Source organism: Ptiloglossa arizonensis, chromosome 12, assembly GCF_051014685.1.
Source record: "Ptiloglossa arizonensis isolate GNS036 chromosome 12, iyPtiAriz1_principal, whole genome shotgun sequence".
NCBI lineage: Eukaryota > Metazoa > Arthropoda > Insecta > Hymenoptera > Colletidae > Ptiloglossa > Ptiloglossa arizonensis.
The window spans coordinates 5,741,503-5,761,800 of NC_135059.1; the positions used below are offsets into that span (position 1 = coordinate 5,741,503).

A 20,298-nucleotide genomic window follows, 5' to 3' on the forward strand; every position below is an offset into this window, starting at 1 on the left:
AGACCTTCGTACGAGGGCAATCCGTGTTTAGAAAAATTTAGTGGGATTCCGGTATGCGGAACCAAGTGAGAAGCTTTGAACGAAGGTGTCAATTTTTCTGTAATTATCCTTTCGAGCGAGTTTAGATCCTAGAATGAAAATTTCGAGCAATTTGTGTTCAGATGAGTTCATTGATCGTTTCCACGTGAGTGTAACGCGGAACGAAGGTAGCGAGAAGCTTTGAACAAAGGTGTCAACTTTTCTACAAATTTCTTCTCGATTGAGTTTCGTTTCTAGACTGAAAATTTCGATTCAAAGAAACCAACGACTCGATAAGGAAACATCCGATCGAGATCAGTGCGTTGAATTTTTACCCCGAATGTCCCGGCCAAGGTGGATTTGTTATCGGAAAGTTCGATGTAGGCCAACCAAAAACCCGTTTCGGTAAGCAAGGATCTCTAAATAAAAGTGTCTATCAGCTGTCCTCTTTGCGGAGTGTCTTGCTGGCTGTGTGAATATTCTGGCTGTTTTAAATAATAGAGAGAAACGTCGTTGGAAGAAGCTGAAATACCATAAACGGTAGTTTCCCGGTAGGGACACGGAGGTGAAGACCATCTTTTTCTTGCGATCATTCGTCGTAGTAACGAACGTTGAAAGTAAACGTTCGAAGATCGATTCTGAAACGAACAGTTCCGAGCAATCTTTCTATAAATCGCGATACGTGCTTCGACGAAAGGAATTCGCGCGAAAATAAACCCACTTCTCCATCCCGTTTGAGAAAAAATCACACTCGTGTATTATCTCCGTGGTGTTCAGTTATCGTCCGTGCAGTAGCTCCGGTGATCCCCGGTTTTTCGAAATTTTTCCCGCGCTCGGTTGAACATCGCCACCGGAAATCGAACGCGAAAGGAAATAATCCCGCAGGGTCGCGGGCTCGGTGACTAATTCTAAAAGCGCGTTAAATAAATCAAGTCTGTCCGTTTCCATAGGATTATACACGTTGATACAAAGTATTAACAACGATCGAGCCGCGTCACGTGACCGAAGGGGGCGGTGTCGAGGTGGAAGCGCGGCGCGAACATATTAAAACGTCGACGCGTGAAATTTTTATCCGCAACGTTTAAAATCGATCGCCCGAAACGGGCCAAATTTAGTTCGCTCGACACCGTTTAACATTAATCGCGGCCAAAAGTCCGCGAGTACGATCGACACCTCGCTCGTGAGTCGATCGATTTCTAACCTCGGTGACGAATCGTTACGAGGACCTTGGCTACTAACGGGTCCGTGTATCGCGAAACCGCGATTCCACGACAGCGTCGCGACGTCGAGCGTCGACGTGGTCGGGAAGGTAAAAATCTAAAGCACTTAGCTCGGTGCCTCCCACGCTCCCCTTGTTGACAACGGAGGTGGGGTTGGCCTGTTCTTCGTTCGGTTCATGGTGACTACCAGTTTGCCAGTCTGTCAGGCACGGGCAACGCGGTATCTACCACTTGGAGCTGTGTTCGCGGTTTCGCGTTTCGCGCGTTCTTCCACGGGGTGCTGTCCGTGATCCTCAGGTACGTCGTTTCCCGTGTTTCGTCGCGCAACTTCCGCTCGAGGATCTCTGACGCGGTGGACACCTCCTTCGAGGAACGCGAGGTTTATTTCACACGTGGATCGAAACGTTATCGCTCACCGATTTCGAGATCCGCGGAGAAGCTTGGGTTTGGGTGTCGGATCGTTAAAAACGGAACTTCCTTCGGTAGCAATTTTCGGAGATATCGCTCTTGTGGGACCGGAAACTCGCGAAACGCTATACGAACGTCTACTTCGAGTGCGTACAATCGGTCGAGTGCGTACGATTGTAATTCAGAACCAAAGAGTAGATTTTTTCGGCACGTTGACGTTCGATTGACAATGTTTGAAACTTCGAAAACTCGAGAAACGTTGTACAAACGTTTACATCGAGTGCGTACGATTGTAATTCAGAGCCAAAGAGTAGACTTTTTCGGTACGTTGACGTTCGATTGACAATGTTTGAAACTTCGAAAACTCGAGAAACGTTGTACAAACGTTTACTTCGAGTGCGTACAATCGGTCGAGTGCGTACGATTGTAATTCAGAGCCAAAGAGTAGATTTTTGCGGTACGTTGACGTTCGATTGACAATGTTTGAAACTTCGAAAACTCGAGAAACGTTGTACAAACGTTTACTTCGAGTGCGTACAATCTAAGTTTCAAACGTTGACAATGAAATGTCAACGTACTGGATGTATCTACTCTTCGGCTCCGAATTATATCGATATGTAATTCCATTGAATTTTCATGTGAATTCTATCGGTCTTTATTATTTTCTCCTGCATTTTATAGAAAACAGAGTTTCAAGTTTGAAGGTTTGCCTATAGCTTCGTCAAAGAACTTTTACACAGAGCATCGACGAACCGAAGGATCGTTTCTAATTTGATTTCGATCGGACTGTATTGTTCGCTTTCTGAATTTTGTATAAGTAGAAGTTTCGAGTTCGATGGCCTACCGATAATTTTGCTCCCGTCAAACACTTTCAGACAACGACAAGCGACGGACCGACAAATTATCTTTGACGTCGAAGTTGTAATATCTCGTCTAAATTTTGACGAGTTCTTATATTTAGTTACGCTTACTTCTTACCAGCTCCAGCATCGAGTTCGAAAAACTGACGATAGCGTGCTCGTATCGTTCTCGATCTAACGTCTGCGCAACGAGTAAAGTTTTTTCTCCAGCTCTAAATCGTTATCTCTCGTGTAAATTCGACCACAATTCTTATATTTCACTTCTTCCAAGCAAAATTTTTAAGTTCGAAGGTCTGCCGCTATTTCTCTTCGCATCAAACATTCTCAAATCGCGTCAAACGTCGACAAACTGAACGAACCTATTCTTTGGTTCTCTGCTATAAATCCCGTCCAACGTTGTTCGAATTTGAATTCGAACTTGATACTGAATTTCGAGTTCGTACATTCGTTGATGTATATACACGTATGTTCACCGTATAGAGTCTCGGTCAAACGTCAACAAATCGACCTAACCCGATCCCGATTGGTCAAAGTCCCGAACCGCATTCTCTCGATTAATTTCGTTCAGTTCTCACGTTTTACTTTTCCCCGATCGTCACGACGTCGAGCGTCGACGTAGACTCGGGAAGAAAAAAATCTAAAGTACTTAGCTCGGTGCCTCCCACGCTTCCCTTGTTGACAGCGGAGGTGGGGTGGCCTGTTCTTCGTTCGGTTCATGGTGACTACCAGTTTGCCAGTCTGTCAGGCACGGGCACCGCGGTATCTACCACTTGGAGCTGCGTTTGCGTTTCGCGCGTTCTTTCGACACGGAGTGCTCCGTGATCTTCAGGTACGTCGTGTTCCGCTGTTTTCCGCACGCGGAACTTACGCTGGAGGACCGTAACGCGGGAGAGGTGAACACCTTTTTCGAGGATCGCGAGATTTACTTCACCCGTGGATCGAACGAGTTCCGTTATCGCGCACGAGTTACGAGATAATAATAATAATAATAATAATAACAATAATAACAACAATAACAATAATAATAATAGTTATAATAATAGTAATAGTAATATTAATATGTAATGGTATATAATAATAATCGCTCGCCGATATCTACCGGAAAAAAAGTCTTTGTTACGAAAGAAATATGAAGTGCACGTACAACCGGAAGAATAAACAAAGCTACGACGAAATTCGAGGAGAACGTTGGATCTGACCGCGCGGCGAATCGAAAGTTGGCGCGCGACGAAATCCTCGTCCGTTTCGAGCGGAGATTTCGAACGGAACTCGACCAACCGTCGAGAAACAATTTTCGATCGACGATGTTTCTTCCCCGATAGAGAAGGTCGAAAACGTGTGATTGTACTCGGTGCTTTTTGTTTTGGAAAAACACGGTTCGAAATTGTGATTCGCGGTGATTGTTCGACGATGGTGGTTACTTTCTTCCGAAATCGAGTCGTCAGGAACGAGAATCTCGAACGGTTCGCGCGAGTCTCGATAGGGTCTAGGGACGTATTTACGAAAGTCGTTCCTCTTGAATTCTTCGAACATTTTGAATTCTTTGGAATTCGTGAAAATTGAATCGAAATGCGTGGACTCGCGAACGTTGAATCGAAAGGTTGGAATGTTTTGTAGGTTTCGACGCAAGTGTTCATTCCTTCGGAAGTTTACGTGAATTCGTAAATTCGCTTTGAACATCTCGAATTCTTCGAACATCCTGAATTCTTTGGAATTCGTGAAAATTGAATCGAAATGCGTGGACTCGCGAACGTTGAATCGAAAGGTTAGAATGTTTCGTAGGTTTTGACGCAAGTGTTCATTCCTTCGGAAGTTTACGTGAATTCGTAAATTCGCTTTGAACATCAGGAATTCTTCGAACATCCTGAATTCTTTGAAATTCGTGAAAATTGAATCGAAATGCGTGGACTCGCGAACGTTGAATCGAAAGCTTAGAATGTTTCGTAGGGTTCGACGCAAGTGTTCATTCCTTCGGAAGTTTACGCGAATTCGTAAATTCGCTTTGAACATCTCGAATTCTTCGAACATCCTGAATTCTATGGAATTCGTGAAAATTGAATCGAAAGGCGCGAACTTGTAAGAATCGAGTCGACAGATTTTTTGATTTTTCAGAAGTTTCAACGTGTTAATTGTTTCGGAAATTTTGACACGAATTCAAAAATTCTCTCGAACTCTTCGAACATCTCGAATTGCTTGGAATTCGTGAAAGTCTTGAAAGGTTTGAACTTTCGAAAGCCAAAGAAGTGTCGACAGTTTTGAATTTAGAACGTCCTGAATGTCTCAGATCGTCGCGAATGTTCATTAAAAGAGTGTAAATTGTTATAAAAATTGTGAACGGTGCGCAGAAATTCGAAGCTACGTATAATTCGCTCTTCGAAGGTTCGAAACTTTCCAATTCTCTCGAGAATTTCGTTAATCCTCGTTCACGTCTATTCGCTAACGGGAAGATTAATAATATTTGCTTCTGGGTAGCCTTTGATTAAAGTATTCGTAACGCAATTTTCGAACATTATTCAACACCAGATCGTATTCAATACGTTCGAATCCCTGTAATATCGTTAAGGCGTTTAAAATTCCGCAGAATGTTCAACGTCTTCCGTTGTAAGCAATATTCTAAGCAGTTCGAAGATAAGACTAATCAATAGTGTCTTATAACGTAATTCCAAACATCGTCGAATTCTTACTAAGAAAACAGAAATTCCTTTAATCTCGTTGAATACTCGGTATTGCATTCGCACTGTTGGCAACCAATATCGTCTAAACGAGGAAGAGAATATTTCTTACTAGGAATTTTGCAATGGTGTTCGTAATATAATTTCACATCTTCGGGAGTATTTTGCTGGTAATCAAAAATAATAAAAATTCCCTCCGTCGATGTTTATTCGACAAAGTTCTTTCGTTCAAGTTCTCTCTCAAAATTTCACATCGAAACTTCTGTTCTGTGTTCAAACTTTCGACGATTAGTGAACCACCCAGTTCGAAGAATATTTCCCTATGGTAAAAGGTACTAGTACCCGTAACGTTGCTTTCGACTTTCGAGTCTAGAAACTTCTACTCGATAGGAATAAAAATGAATAAAAATTCTCTCGAACCGCAAACCTCCGTTCGACCAAATTTCACATCGAAACTTCTGTTCTGTGTTCAAACTTTCGACGATTAGTGAACTATCCAGTTCGAAGAATATTTCCCTATGGTAAAAAATACTAGTACCCGTAACGTTGCTTTCGACTTTCGAGTCCAGAAACTTCTACTCGATAGGAATAAAAATGAATAAAAATTCTCCGAAACTGTAAAACTTCGTTCGACCAAATTGCACATAAAAACTTGCTCTGCATTCAAACTTTCGACGATTAGCGAACCATCCAGTTCGAAGAATATTTCTCTATGGTAAAAAATACCAGTACCCGTAATGTTGCTTGGAAGTTTCGAGGCTAGAATCTTCAACGAATCATTCCCGATGGTCCGTGTTCTCCACGATTCTGAAGAAGTTTTGGTATCGAACACTGCGCGGCACAATTCGCGGATAAGCCATCTGGTAACGATAGCGTTTGTAACGTAATTTCCGAGTTGGCTGGAGGCTGGTCGCGGATGGTCTATGGTTGTTCGAATCGTTCGAAATCGAACGTTGTGGATCGAAGTTCCACGAGATCCGGGGCGATTCCGAGACGCCGCAAACTGTTGGATCCGAGAAACGTACGAAACGATTCAGCAGTTTCGTCGCGCGTTCTCGAAGGCGTTTCAAAGAGAGCTCTCGCCGTGCTCGGTTGTCTTTGTTCGTCGCGGTGACACCGAGGCTGACTGTTAAATTGGACGTCGACGGTGGTAGCGTGTGTACGCGAGAGGAGAGATCGATATGGAAAAACGGCGGGCGAAAAAAACAGGGGGAAAAACGGCACGGGCGAGTGCCAGCGCGTGCATCAAACGCGGGACCGGCTTTCAGAAAATAATTAAAAATAATTGAAAAACACAGCACGTCGCGGCGGCCCGCGACACCGACTATTGTACCCCGTGCGCTGCACAATTTCCTTGCCTTTTCCCCATTCTGTTCTACCGTTGCTTCTCACACTTCTCCTACCACCCCCCCCTCTCTCGCCATTCCTGCCCCGACGACCCTCTATATCCACTGTGTTTTCCTTTTTTCACTCGGCCTCCGTGCGTTGACAATCCGTCTGTAATCCCGCGAGACAAAAACCGAATCGTCGAACGGTTAAGATGGAAAAAGGGTCTCGGTAACTAACAAGAAAACCTGCCACCCTTGGACGCTACTTCGAACATTGGAACTTAAACTCGTCGATAGGTGGGACAAAAACAGTTTTACGAACGCTCGGATACCAGTTTCGAAGAATCCTCGTATTCCTTGGAACGTATCCATCGTATCCCTTGTTCGTTGGATTGGGGTACATTGTTCAGTTTCGGTCGGGATCCATCGTCCAGTTTCGATTTCGATCCATCGTTCAATTTCAATTTGGATTCATCGTCCAGTTTCGATTTGGATCCATCGTTCAATTTCAATTTGGATCCATCGTTCAGTTTCGATTTGGATCCATCGTTCAATTTCAATTTGGATTCATCGTTCAGTTTCGATTTGGATCCATCGTTCAATTTCAATTTGGATCCATCGTTCAGTTTCGATTTGGATCCATCGTTCAATTTCAATTTGGATTCATCGTCCAGTTTCGATTTGGATTCATCGTTCAATTTCAATTTGAATTCATCGTCCAGTTTCGATTGGGATCCATCGTTCGGACAGGATCCATTGTTCAGATTACTCCCCTTAAACGCTGCACGAGAACATCACAGTAGTAGGGTCCAGTTAGGTATAAGGGAAGCTTCATCTTTGGAGAACCACCTAGTTTAGTTTCCCAATAATCTCGTATCGACGTATCTGGTCCGGGTTCAGTGTCGAATTCTGCTAATCGTTGAGTAGCTCGTAGAGAAACGATTAATCGAATCCTGCTAATCACTGAGTAGCTCGCGGAGAAACGATTAATCGAATACCGTTAATCGCTGAGCAGCTTGTAGAGCAACGAGCTCATGGGGAAATTTACTTTTTATCATTGAAGCGTATAAATATTTACTAAATATTTACTAAATAATTTCATCGCGTTACACACGCGGTTCGTGAATGTTCCGTTGCTGTATGTCGTGGTCGGTGTCGTGTAGGTTCGAGTTTGTGCATTATTGATAAATTTGATTACAGAGGAAAAAAGAGACGGTCCTGTGAGTACATTTTTTGTCAATGCACGACGAAATTTTTGCTTTACGAATTCCTGTTCAATAACAGGGAGAAATCATGAAATACGGAGTACCGCGCGTAGAAAAAATTTAACCTTTCGCAAAGTGCAATACAGATGCATCTCTTCTCCAGATTACATTCGGGAAATTTTGAAAAAAGTAATTTTGTCGAGGCACATTTGAAATGCAATTAAGAGTTTTGAATATCAATGAATACGTTGTTTTCTCGTGGCAATAAAACTGCCGATTATTCCTAAATATTACAATATTTTTTAGATATTCTAAATATCCTGAATATTAAAATATTTTCTAAATATTCTAAATATCCTAAATATTCTAAATATCCTAAATATTCCAAATATCCTAAACATTCTAAATTTTCTAAATATTCTAAATACTTTCTAAGTATCGTAATATTGTTTAAAATGGTATAATCTTTTATTTACCCTTAAACAAACAAGCCGTATCGATTTAGTTTTCAAACACTATCGTGTATTCATAAAAAGCACACTTACAAATCTCTCGTTCGCTCTCTAACCAAACCGATCAGCGACACACAACTTTCAACTTAAGCGACACCGATCCCGGCAATCCAACGCCTTTATTTGCTCTCGAGTTTATTAAAAAAAAAAAAAACTCACCCACTGTTATTCGACGTCCGACAACCGTCAATTTTCGAATTTTTTGCCAAGTGTTCGGAGTTTCTGGCCCACCGTGCACCTCTCTGCACTCAAACGATCCGATTCGCTGTCGAGTGATCGAGTACTCATTTTTTTTTCGATACTTGTCACTCGACGTGTCGGATACGAGTCAATTGGAACATCCCGTTGAATCTCCCACGATCGTTCAACGAATCATGGTAGCTCCACGATCTATGAAAATTTATTTCGTATACGGACAAAAGCTCCTTTTCGTTTCTGGACGAAAGCTCATTTTCGTTTCTGGACTTTCATTCGAGTCGATTAACGTCTATCGGTGTATCTTCGGGTCGGTCGAAGTTTCGTTGTACATTTTTTCGCGCACAAGTTCATTCTCCAGCTTCCCTCCACCCTGCTAGACCCTCGAAGAAGGTGTTCCTCGGAGAAACCGATCGATTAATTCGTGGAATTGAATTTAGCCGCTGGGATCCTTCCGTTGTGTGTTTCGAAGAAGTTGGCTCGTGACCCGGTGACAGAGACACGGGAAAAGAGGATTGTTACGCGTGAAAATCAAGCCAAAATCGACCGCGGCAAATGAGACGCTAGTAAACGATACACGAAAAGTGCAATGGGACTTCCGGCGAGGAGATTCCTCGTGATCCTTTTGCTACTGTTGGCGCTGGCACAGTCGAGTCTTGGCCAGAGACAGAGAACGCGTTACGGACAACGATACAGAGGTAAATATAACAAAAACTTTCCAACGAAATTTACTTATATTTTACTTAAGAAATAAAGAACACCAGGCAGAGAGTGAGAGAGAGAGAGAGAGAGAAAGTAAGATTAACATTTTATGGACTTTGATCGATACGTATTATCGAGTACCTCGGGATCGAAAATCATCGATAGGATCGGTATCGATCACACCGATGATCGAAGATTAAATATTTACATTCTATCGAGAATCTCGTTGTCGAGAATCATCTATAGTCGACAAATTCACCTACCGAGAAAATATCTGAATAAATATTTGATTGCATGGAAAGTACACTAAAAGATCATTTTCAATTCAGAGAAGAATCATATGGTCATTATGAAAAAATTAAACACAGTTATTTCACGTAACACACATTCAAATAATATATCGTCTCGAAGATGATTTTCCAAATAATTTATGTTTAAATAATTTAAACCACCGCGTGTTCGTTGCATCGAGGATCCGTTGAAAACGCGGACGTGTATTTATTTAATTGTTACCTCGAAGGTACGAAATCTTCTTAATGGATCGTCTTGTTCCGATTTATCCGTTTAGCATTCGTAACGAACGATGTAAACAAAACGATTTTTACACCGGCCGTTTGCTTCTCGGGATCAACCCCCTTAGTGTCTGGTAATTTTCATCGCTCTGGAGTGTTGTTTTGTACGGACTTTGCAAAAAAGACCGACCTCATTGTTTCTGCGGTGAACGGTGGGCGGTGGAGCGCGAGGATTAACCACGGTGTGTGGAAAACCACGGGCGTTGATTTTCAAGCAAATTTCAATGTAAGTCTCCCAGGTGTCACGACGAGGCGGAACAATTACACGCGATACACGCGTGCCAGCGCGTCAAATTTCACCGTACACGACGTTGCATTTCGGTTGCATTCGTTCAGCGATTGTTCCATCACACCCGGCTTGTATCCCGCCGAGAGATTCTCACTTAAATTCATTCGAAACGTGGATACTCTTTTCCACGCCGGTTACATCGCCCCGTTTGTTCCTCGGTGTGAAATACTCGTAGGCGACCGCATCATACATTCGCAAACACGCCTCGACCGAATCTCGCCTTTACTTGATTAATTTTGTGGAAAAAACGTCACGAATAACTCGTAATACGTACGAACGATTTTCACGCAATTCTTTCACCGTGTACTTCTCCACGATTAATTTCCCATATGTCTAGACGACGTGTGTCAAGTTTCGGGTAAATCGGTTCGAGGTTTTAAAAATGGCGCGAGATTCGAATCGACCGGTGACGATTGGGACACCCTGTGGTTGGTTTTCGTAGGGATTCGCAACGTCGGAGATTTCTAACTTCGTTTTTGTTCGGTGAACATTGAACCAATAGTCGTAATAATTATTAGTGTTTCTATACGGAGGGTTTCAGAACGAAACGGATCAAATTTGTCGGTACATTTGGAAGATCCTTCTGAATGAAAAATGTATACACCGTGAGTCGATTTGTCTTCGTTTTCGAGACACCGACGGAAAAAATACATCAATGTACATCGGTATACGTGAGTAGTTGTTCAATTAGGCAACTATTTCCGTGCTCGTTGAAACGAGCTGTTCGTTTTTGCGGTGTTTACGTTTTGTATCGATAAGAGCGAAACATCGAAGGTGTATTTATCGTAGAATTCTTTCAACTTCGTTTGCATATCGACCAAGTACATCACTGATTCTTCTTTTTAACGTTCGATGTTTTAAACGTTCAGAAATGTTATAATTGTCAAACATTGATTCAAATTTCTCATTTTCCACTGTGCTAAGGGACACCAAGTAATTTGTTACGTATCTTGCGTGTCCTGCACTTGTAAAATTTACAATTTTTCATGCAGGTGACTATATCGACACGATAAAACTAGAAAGAACACAGTTATTTCACATAACACACATTCAAATAATATATCGTCTCAAAGATCATTTTTCAAATATTTTATTCGGTTAATGTTCAGTCTCGATCGATGATTACCTACCTATCCAAATTATATATCGTCTGGAAGATGATTTTTCAAATAATTTATTCTTTCAAATAATAACACTCGAGCTCGATTAATAATTACCCGCGCATAATTTCGAAGGGACAGTAATCCAATAAGAGAAGTCGAAGCGTAATCTCGTCGAAATTAAGACACGAAATTAACTATAATTGGCTGGTTGTTCCCGTAAGCTGTTTTACCAGAGATTTGCACCTGTCACCAAGAGCCTGTTTAGCGTCGTTCATCGCGACAATAGATTTTTCATTCGCCAGCTGGTCGTTCTCTTTCCCTCCCCCTAGATCTCAGCTTCTCTCGTCGATCCTCTCGCTGCTCGTTTTTCCCTCCCCTTTTCTCGCGCTCCGACGTACTCACGTTTAATTGCATGATGCCGGGGCCGCGATGTATTTTCAGGGTAAACCTTACGCTGTTTCTCTTGCTGAAAAATACGAAAACGGCGCGGGCGCACGCGAGCTAAAGGCGTAGAGACGAGGAGCCACGGGAGCGGAAAAAGAGACAGAAGGGAGAACCTGGAAGCACGGAGTCCTTTTACGCGGCGCGGTCTGGCGGTCCGTGAATATCATTTTCGGGGATGAAACAATCGTTGCTTTCCGCCTAAGGGTCATGCATTATGTCTCTTTACAGCCGGCGCGTATTCTCTGTGTGCGTGACCTCTGAAACCGATTGTGTATACGCGGAATTCACGTTGCGGAAGCGAATTCGAAGCGAAACGTAACCGAAACGGTAACGAATTGATTTTCGAGGTCACGGTGCAATTCGTTCCGATTTCTCGTTACAGTGGTTACCATCGAGAATCCACGAGCCTAAAATCGAATCGAGGCCCGTTTCGAATTACTTCGCGCGTTCGAAGAATTTGCGAAGCTCCTTGGGTTTCAACGCGGCGCTAAACAAGACTCAGTCGGGACCTAATTTAGGTCTCACGCGTTCAGACGCTTGTGCCGTTTTCTAGGTTAAAAGGTACACCAGCCCTCTGAACCGAGTAACTCGATCAGAACTCAGATCTAACCGGGACTTAATAGAAACCAGCCTCGTGTCTCGTATGTTCGAGATATATTCGGTGTAAAAGGCAGAGTTAACTGCAACCGGATGCAGAACTAACCAGTTCCTAACTTAGACTCGAGCTATGATTGTGTCTAGACTCGATTCAAGTTTTACACGGGTCTCGATGAGCGTTCGTTCCTCTTTTAAATCGTTGGCAGAGAAGGAAACGATTTCGTGGATAAATAGGGGACGGATCTTGTTCCACGATGAGCTTTATTTTTGTTTGTTTTCGATCGTTCGAGAATAGACTCGGCCCGGCTACGCGACCTTTGCCATAAATAATCGAAAGGTTCGACGCTACGTGTACGATTTTGTCATCGTGTACAAGTATCTCGAGGGGAGAGTGGCTGTACTTACACTTCCACGAGCTCGCGATCGCTATAAAATGCACGCAATATAAAAGCTGCGCCGTAGGCCCGCCAGCCCTTTCCGTGGTTCTCCCAGGGAGTCTCGACTACACTTATCCTTCCTGCAAGTGTGCAACCAAAAAACCAGTTCGAGATGAATATCCAAAGGGAGAGGGCGAGCGAAGGGTAGAGAGCGAAAGAGTGCGGAGAAGCGTCGGTTAGAGGAGGATGGAAATGCCTGCAAGAGGAACAGAGAGAGGACGAGTTGTTAGAGAGAGGTGTACAGGAGGCAGAAAGCTAGACAAGATGAAAGAGAAACGATAGAAGAGGACACTCGAGTGTAGAGCGAAGGAAACCGAAGAGAGAGTAACAAAAGTAGCTGTGGAGAAAGCATAGAGCTAAAAAGACAAGGACGAGGATACGTGAACGTGGATAGAGTAAAGGTGACCTAGTGGCCGAGGATCGACACAGAGGATAGAGTAAGAGGAGGGTGTAGAGAGGATAGAGAAGTAACTAGGATAAAGTATACTTAGGAAGAGAGAAGATCGTTTGAACGTGAAACACGGATAAACAACAGAAGACGAGGAACACGGTTGCTTGGGACAAAGTTTGAAAGTTTGATAGTAGAGTGCAAACACAAGTCTAGAGCAAGTTTAGAGGAGGTTATAGAGAGCTAAGTAAGCCAAGATGGAGCTGGTAGAAAGAGATGAAAGTAAAAACATTGAGCTAAACAGAGATTGTCGCGTCATGTCTCTAAACAGATATGTCCTAAGAACCGTAGGACATGATACAATATATGTGAACGTGGAACACAACTGAAGCAAAGATGAGTTGCTAGCGGAGAATAGACACAGGTATACGGAAGATGGGGTAGTAAATAGGGTGAAGCTTCTGAAAAGAGAGGAGAACGTGAACACGGGTAAACAACCGAAGAAGAGGAACATAGTTGCCTGGCACGAAGTTTGATAGCAGAGCGTAAACGCAAGTCTAGAGTAGGTTATAGAGAGTTAAATGAGGCAAAGCGAAAGAGACGAATGTAGAAACGCGGAGCTGGATAAGAATCGGAGAATCAGATAGAACAGGACGAACATACGCAAAGATGAAAGTTTGATAGAGGTCGGCTAATAACGAAAGATAATCTCGGGTGTAAGGAAGTTTGGTATCTGAAAAGGGTCACGACGAACCGAAGAAAAGAAGGAAACAAGCGGAGAGGGGAGAAGCAGAAGGGTATACCGGGTAAATAGAAGCTCCCATAAAGGGATGAAACCGTCCGGAGAAAGGAGTAGAGAGCTAGACGGGACGCGGAGGAGCGGAAGGGGATGAACCCAGCCAGAAAACAGGTCTGCGAAATGAATAAAAGGGGTAGAGAAGCGGGGGAGAAGGGAGCACGGTTATAACGCAGCCCGGCGGAAGCGTGAGGTGGTTATTATTTATTAATACGTTTACGATTGCACGATAAAGTAGGCTCTGAAGTCCAGGGAGTAGCAACGACGTGCCTAATGGCCCAGAAACCAGGAAGTTTCATAACCGGCGTTAACGACGCGCTGCGTTTATGCATTCTTCCTGGTAACCTAGCCATTTTCCTCCTCAACCACCCTCGCCACGGTTAATTCGATTTGTCGCGGACATTTTTCATCTCTGTTCGACGTTCGAGCTAGGTAAACGATCGATTCTGACGGCACGTCGATCGTACAACGATTTTCCAACCACCTTCTACAATTGGGTTATCGATGATCAACAATCGCGGTGTATTTTTCGTGTACAGGTTTAAATCTATTTGTCTCCAATCCGGAGAGTTTCTCTCGTTGGTTCTCTTCTCGTTCAAAAGATTTGGAAACCGACCATCTAGGATCAACGTAGTCCGCGCGTTTCTTACATCGAAGAATGTTAATCGCTTAGGCGAATCCAGTCACGTGGACATTCACATTCCGAACTTCGTGGATCCGCGTTCAACGATACTTGTAGCGTGCGAACGATCCGGAGAAAGAAAAACCGTCGATCGGGCCACGAAACTGAATCGACGCGAATTTACGACCTCCTCCGTTAACGAAACGATTTTCCAGTTGAATTTCAATGGTCGGAGGGCCCTCGAATGCGGACGATTGAAATCTCGTTTTAACGCGAAACGATAACCAGACGTCATCAATATTAGTTACGAACGTCTTTGCGAAAATGTTTCGCACTGAAATTCATTTTCCGTCCTTTGGGCTTCGAAAATTGCGAAAAAACGGGAAAATTCACGAAAAGTTTGGAAAAGTCGCGAAAAATTAAGAAAATTCGCGAAAACTTGGAAAAAGTCGTAAAAATACGGGAAAACCAGCGAAAAATCCGGGGAAAAATCAGCGAAGGATCCGGAAAACTCGCAAAAAGTCAGAAAAATGGCCAAAAGTCGCGAAAAATTGTGAAAAGTCGCGAAAAGTCCGGAAAACTCGAGAAAAACCGTGAAAAATCGTAAAAAAACATGAAAAATCGCGAAAAGTCAGGAAAACTCGGGAAAAATCGAGAAAAATCGTAAAAAAACATGAAAGGTCGCGAAAAATCGCGAAAAGTGACGAAAAATCGCCGAAAGTCACGAAAAACTTAACGCGAGTCGCTCGTCGCGAACTCGTGTCTTCGTTTCGGCGAAATGGACACCTGCGAGACATTCACGGGGAAAACCGTGTCTCCGGTTAGGTTTACAAATAGCTCTTCGACCGCATCTCGTCCCTCGCGAACGTTTACTTACCGCAAACTTCGCGCGCCGAAGACGTTGAGCGCATAAAAAATGAGAAGCGGTACACTCGAGCGGTAGCGAAATAGTTATGATAATTATCGGTGTCGTTCCGTGGTACAATAGGAGTAGTTCGTCTAATTGTTCTTTCGGAGGACGTGTTTTTTGTTTGTCTACCACCACATTGTTCTTGTCCAGTGTGTTCACCGGGTTGTAAACCCGGTGGTCACAGATTGGTCGCGGTAATTCGCGTGGAAGTCGTACGGGGAAATGTAGTTCTCTCTCTCTCTCTTTCTCCCTGATCGTAGCGTAGTAACCTCCCCCTTTTCATAGTCCTTTCTTCCTTCGACGGAATTGAATAGGGTCGGTACACGGACGAGGCTGTGAAATCTAGGTTACCGGTGCGCCGGAATAATTAACCACGAAATGATCGTTTTTATTAGCTCGTAAATTTTTTAAATTCCAGTAAAAAAAAAAAAAATGGCCACGTATCCGGGCCGGCTCTGTTGGCCCGATTTAACGATTGAAACGACATTTCCGATCATCCGACGGGAAGTAATGTCTTCGTTTCCTTTTTACGCGATAATCAGTTCACCTGTTGGGTCCCTCGGTGCGGTATCGTTAACGAGAATCGAGTAGGAGAAACTATCGTAGAATCGACTCGCGATTTTGTATCGATATTGGCCACCGTGGCGAGTCTCTAGTCGTCCTCCGATATTCGTATCGTTCCTCGAAACCCTACTGGAATCTAAACAATATTTTTCATATCCCTTCCCGGTACGGCTGTTCTTGTTCGCAAGATTTCCGTCCTCTTTGTTTTCGCGATTCTCTTAAACATGGAATTCTTTTTCCGCGCTGTGCGAAGAAATTGGATTAAATTTAATTAAAAAATATCCCCAACCGTATAAAACAACCAACCGACGCGTTCGTTCGCCACCTTTCCTCCTGCGACCCTTTTTTTTTATTTCAACACGCTCGCGGGTCTCGCGCGGAAGGAACGCGTATCAAAAAGACAGAATCGTCGGAACGGGACAGAGATGATGCTCGATCGTAGCGTTAGAAATTAACCATCGAATAATCAAGGCTGTATTAATTGGCCCGATTAAAGGCGTGATCGATGGAGGACGAGAAAGAAGGGAGGGGGCGGAGTACCTGCGGCCGAGCGCGTAGCCCCAAGGTTTACATTTTAAATACCATGGAAATTCTCCGCTCGAGATTGTTCGCGGAAAGAAAAAAAAAAAAAAATCGCGATTTATTCTTTCTTTGATTCTTTCCTTCCCGCCTTGCCATCCACTCCCATCCTCGACCAAGTATGAAAAAGTCTACCGATGCATATTGCACGAGCGAACGAATCGACCAAGGATTTAATTACTCGACCGCGGCGCGATTGCAGAGACTGTCGGGGATCTGTGAATATTTCGTGCATTGCGCGAAATTGTCCTTTCATTTGCCAGAATGCCTTTACGTCGCTTAATTTAGCCCTGCCCCCCACCCCCGACTGCCATCCGAGGACGTTTACTCTTTCGGAGCGAGAACACCTTCAGGGAGAGGCCATTGTTCGTATAACTTGGTTTGTTTTTACTTATATACGTATACGTGTGTTTCCTTTTTCTCGAAGCTCAACCCTTTTGAGGAAAATTGGAGGGAACGGGACCTGGAAAGTGATTTGCTTTAACGTAACGAAAGCACCTCTTTTGTATGCGTTCTTAAATACGCGAGAAGAGGGAATATTTTCTTTTTTTTTCTTTACCAACGGGTAAACACCATTTAACGCTCGTAATGGTAACAGTGGATCGAAATGATTTTTTTATCGTTCTTTTTCTCGAATCGACTAATTCGAACCAAGTAATAATCCAGGTACCACGAGTCGAGTGTAGAGTCGATCGATGGTTCGGCACCTGGGTATCGAAATCTGTAGTTTTTCGTGAAAGTATTCGTGCAAGTCCCCTAATCTGATAGAAATCTGATTTCGAATGAAAGTTCGCGTCTACGTGTGTAAAGTGTACACCCGTGCGAGACAATTTGTTTTTGTGGACAAAGAATGTTCTCGAGAGGATAAAATCAAGCCCCGAAAATCAGCATTTTTGTTGCGAAAACAAAATGACTTTGTTTTGCTGGTTTGCAAAATCTCGAAAGTAGCTCCTAACAGTCCCCAAACAGCTCCAAACAGTCCCCAAACAGTCCCCAAACAGTTCCAAACAGTTCCAAACAGCTCCAAACAGACAACGAGTCGAAAAATACTCGAGGAACCTTATCGTCGAAGATCTCGAAACGATTATGGATAAATTTTACGTCTCAACACGTGCCTGACGGAGCATTGTTCGCTCCTCGAAAATAAGAGACAATTCTCCCCTCGACTCGAACGAATCCCGTTATTTTAGAAGTTCCTACTGGCACCAAGTTCTCGGATATATCTATCCACGCGGAAACGTTCAGGGTAGCTTTCCCCGATAATTTTTGACGACCTCGCGGTTCGAGGCAACGGATCCTCGTGTCAATCTGGCGGCACAGTTTCAAACTTCCCGCATCACCCATGCATTATGAACAAGCGAGCTGACGAGAGAGCCCCGATGAACAATTCGAGTGTCTGAAGCCCACGCCGAGGCATTAACGAGTCCCGAAGACCATTTAAGTTAGCGCGAACCAATCGACCGTCCGTCTTTCGGTTCTACGTTTTGCTCGGGTATTCGTCTCGGCGTATTGTTTCCCGATAACGACAAATTGTTTTGAATTTCCCGCGTCAAGGACCGTTCGCACGGAACGATTCCGCAACGCGACTCGTTCGTTGGCTGGGAACTGCACAAGTTTGCATCTTCGAATTCGAGTCGAGGGGTGAATTCTTCCCCAAATCCTCTCGCAGGAGAATCATCGTGAATTATCGAACAGTTTCATCTTTGGGGGCAAACGAGACACAAATACAACCCTCTGCTTCTATTTATTGTTAGTTTCACGTTTTAGAAAAATCAATTACCTCGATTGATAGAATAGAAATACATCTATTTCTGTTTATCGGTATCGACGAAACACTCGGCGTTGTCTAGTATGAAAGTTTATAGGGTACAGTCGGAATTCTATTCTTTGCGACATATTTGAAAATCGTAACGATGGATCGAGTTTAGTTCTTGTAAATAATTATGTAGATACAAAAGTACATTCGGTTAGGGTGTTTTTGGGAGGTCTGCAAGTTAGTGGGGAAAAATGGTGGATATTTTCGGTTTGGACTGTGACTTTGATACAAAGGATGGTTTCTCTGTTGGAATTTCAAAGTAGTGGCGACGAAACACGATATGGTTTTTAAATTGAACCGGTGAACATTTGTGCAAAGTTCTCTCGTAAGTTATTATCGTTAACAGCCGCTGGTGTTAACGACCTTTGTTCCTCCGGGAGTTCGACGATCCGGTCACAGGAAGCACAAGGTGCTCATGACGTACCACTTCCTGGGTTATCGCAACGATTTATTTCTAGCGTTTCGAACTCCATTTTATCGACTATTTTCCTTTCTCTTCTCTCGAGTTTACGCAACCCCGGTTCTACTCTTGTCTCTATCAGAGTTCGCAGAACCGATTGTTTAAGAAATGAAATCTTATTTGCCTACACAACCATATTTATTTTCAATTGTACAGTTTTTACCAATATGGAACGTTCGACGAAGCCATTGCAACGCGTCGATCGCTATCGAGAATGAGGCAGTAGTATAGTTTCGAGGTGCTAGAAGTGCCCATGATATGAAGTGCCTAAGGCTATTAAATATCTTCTATAGAAAGAGAAAGAAATCAATTTTTAGCGTTAAATTGAAATTGGAAAAATTAGCGCAGCTATAGCGATCGAAAGGTAATAATGTAGAGCTTATAAAATGCTTGTTGGTAATTTAATATAAACGCAACTTTCCATTCTCCGTATTTGTAAGTTCTTGTTGAATAAAATGTAACTGCACGATTAATTTCAAAGATTCTCTAGATAATTTACACGGTGGTCGTGAATCGAACCGGTGCAATTCCAAGTGAAAATTTAATTGCACGAAAAGGGAATATATCGACGAGTTTAAATTTCGTAAAGACGCGACGTTGTACACTGTTGCCCCGAGTATTTCAGCGAGTTACATTCTTTCACAAATGTTGAACAAATACAAATCTACGGCACATGAATTACCCTCCAGGGGTTGGATAGTTGGGGCAAATGGCGCCAAGCTGAAGCTCTTGGAAATGTAAAAGAATTCGACCACGAACTGCCGCTCAACGGAAAAGTTCAAGAGGTATTGCGGCCTATTTACGAAGGCTTAACGGAGAAAGAATTGTTAGAGAGGTGCTTGGGAGGTCATACACAGAATTCCAACGAAAGCTTCAACGCTACCGTATGGCAATTCGCTCTAAAACATCTACATCATGGGGCAGAAATTGTGCAAATTACATTTTTATTCAGCAGCGTCTATTATCGACAGTGACTAGGAATTAGTTATATAAATTGGTTAATCGTGGTCTAAGTTGCCTGTAAAAAAATTCCACACGATTTTCCAAGGGGAAGCAAAAATAAAACGAATTATTCTAGGATTGTAAAATACTTACGTTGCTCCGAAATAGTTGATCGATTGTAGACGAAGAGCAAAATTCACCAGATAATCGAAATACGAGTGAAAACAGTAATTTTTTTTTTAAACTACACTTTTCAAGTCGATGTGCGAGATTTGGCACACGTATAAAACAAACGTATCTTCATGGTCGAAACTACAACCAACTTGGGAATCAATTTTTTACTGCCCGATCTTGAAGGAATACATTTTAGAGTGGAAATCAAGTCTTTTAGAGTTCTAGAGTAGAAGTAGCTAATTTTTTAGAGTTCTAGAGTGGAGATAACTAGTCTTTTAGAGTTCTAGAGTAGAAATAGCTAATCTTTTAGAGTTCTAGAGTGGAAATAGCTAGTCTTTTAATGTTCTAGAGTAGAAGTAGCTAATCTTTTAGAGTTCTAGAGTGGAAACAGCTAATCTTGTAAAGTTCTACAGTAGAAGTAGCTAATCTTTTAGAGTTCTAGAGTGGAAATAGCTAGTCTTTTAATGTTCTAGAGTAGAAGTAGC

At 43.0% G+C, this 20,298-nt stretch overlaps 1 protein-coding gene across 32 annotated transcripts in view; it reads left to right on the forward strand.

Moving 5' to 3' along the window:
- The window catches only part of Trol (terribly reduced optic lobes), a 229,416-nt gene that overhangs the window by 105,694 nt on the left and 103,424 nt on the right, over window positions 1–20,298 (forward strand). For 4 of the 32 annotated variants that reach the window (XM_076324644.1, XM_076324647.1, XM_076324648.1 and 1 more), the window contains exons 1-2: window positions 3,189–3,335; window positions 8,859–9,116. The exons of 26 other annotated variants lie outside the window; for them this stretch is intronic. In XM_076324644.1, the coding sequence (XP_076180759.1) occupies window positions 9,008–9,116 (109 nt within the window). In that variant the 5' untranslated portion in view covers window positions 3,189–3,335; window positions 8,859–9,007. Of the gene's footprint in view, window positions 1–1,405; window positions 1,536–3,188; window positions 3,336–8,858; window positions 9,117–20,298 lie in introns of those variants that run through there. 2 more of the 32 variants (XM_076324645.1, XM_076324646.1) reach the window with 2 other exon arrangements.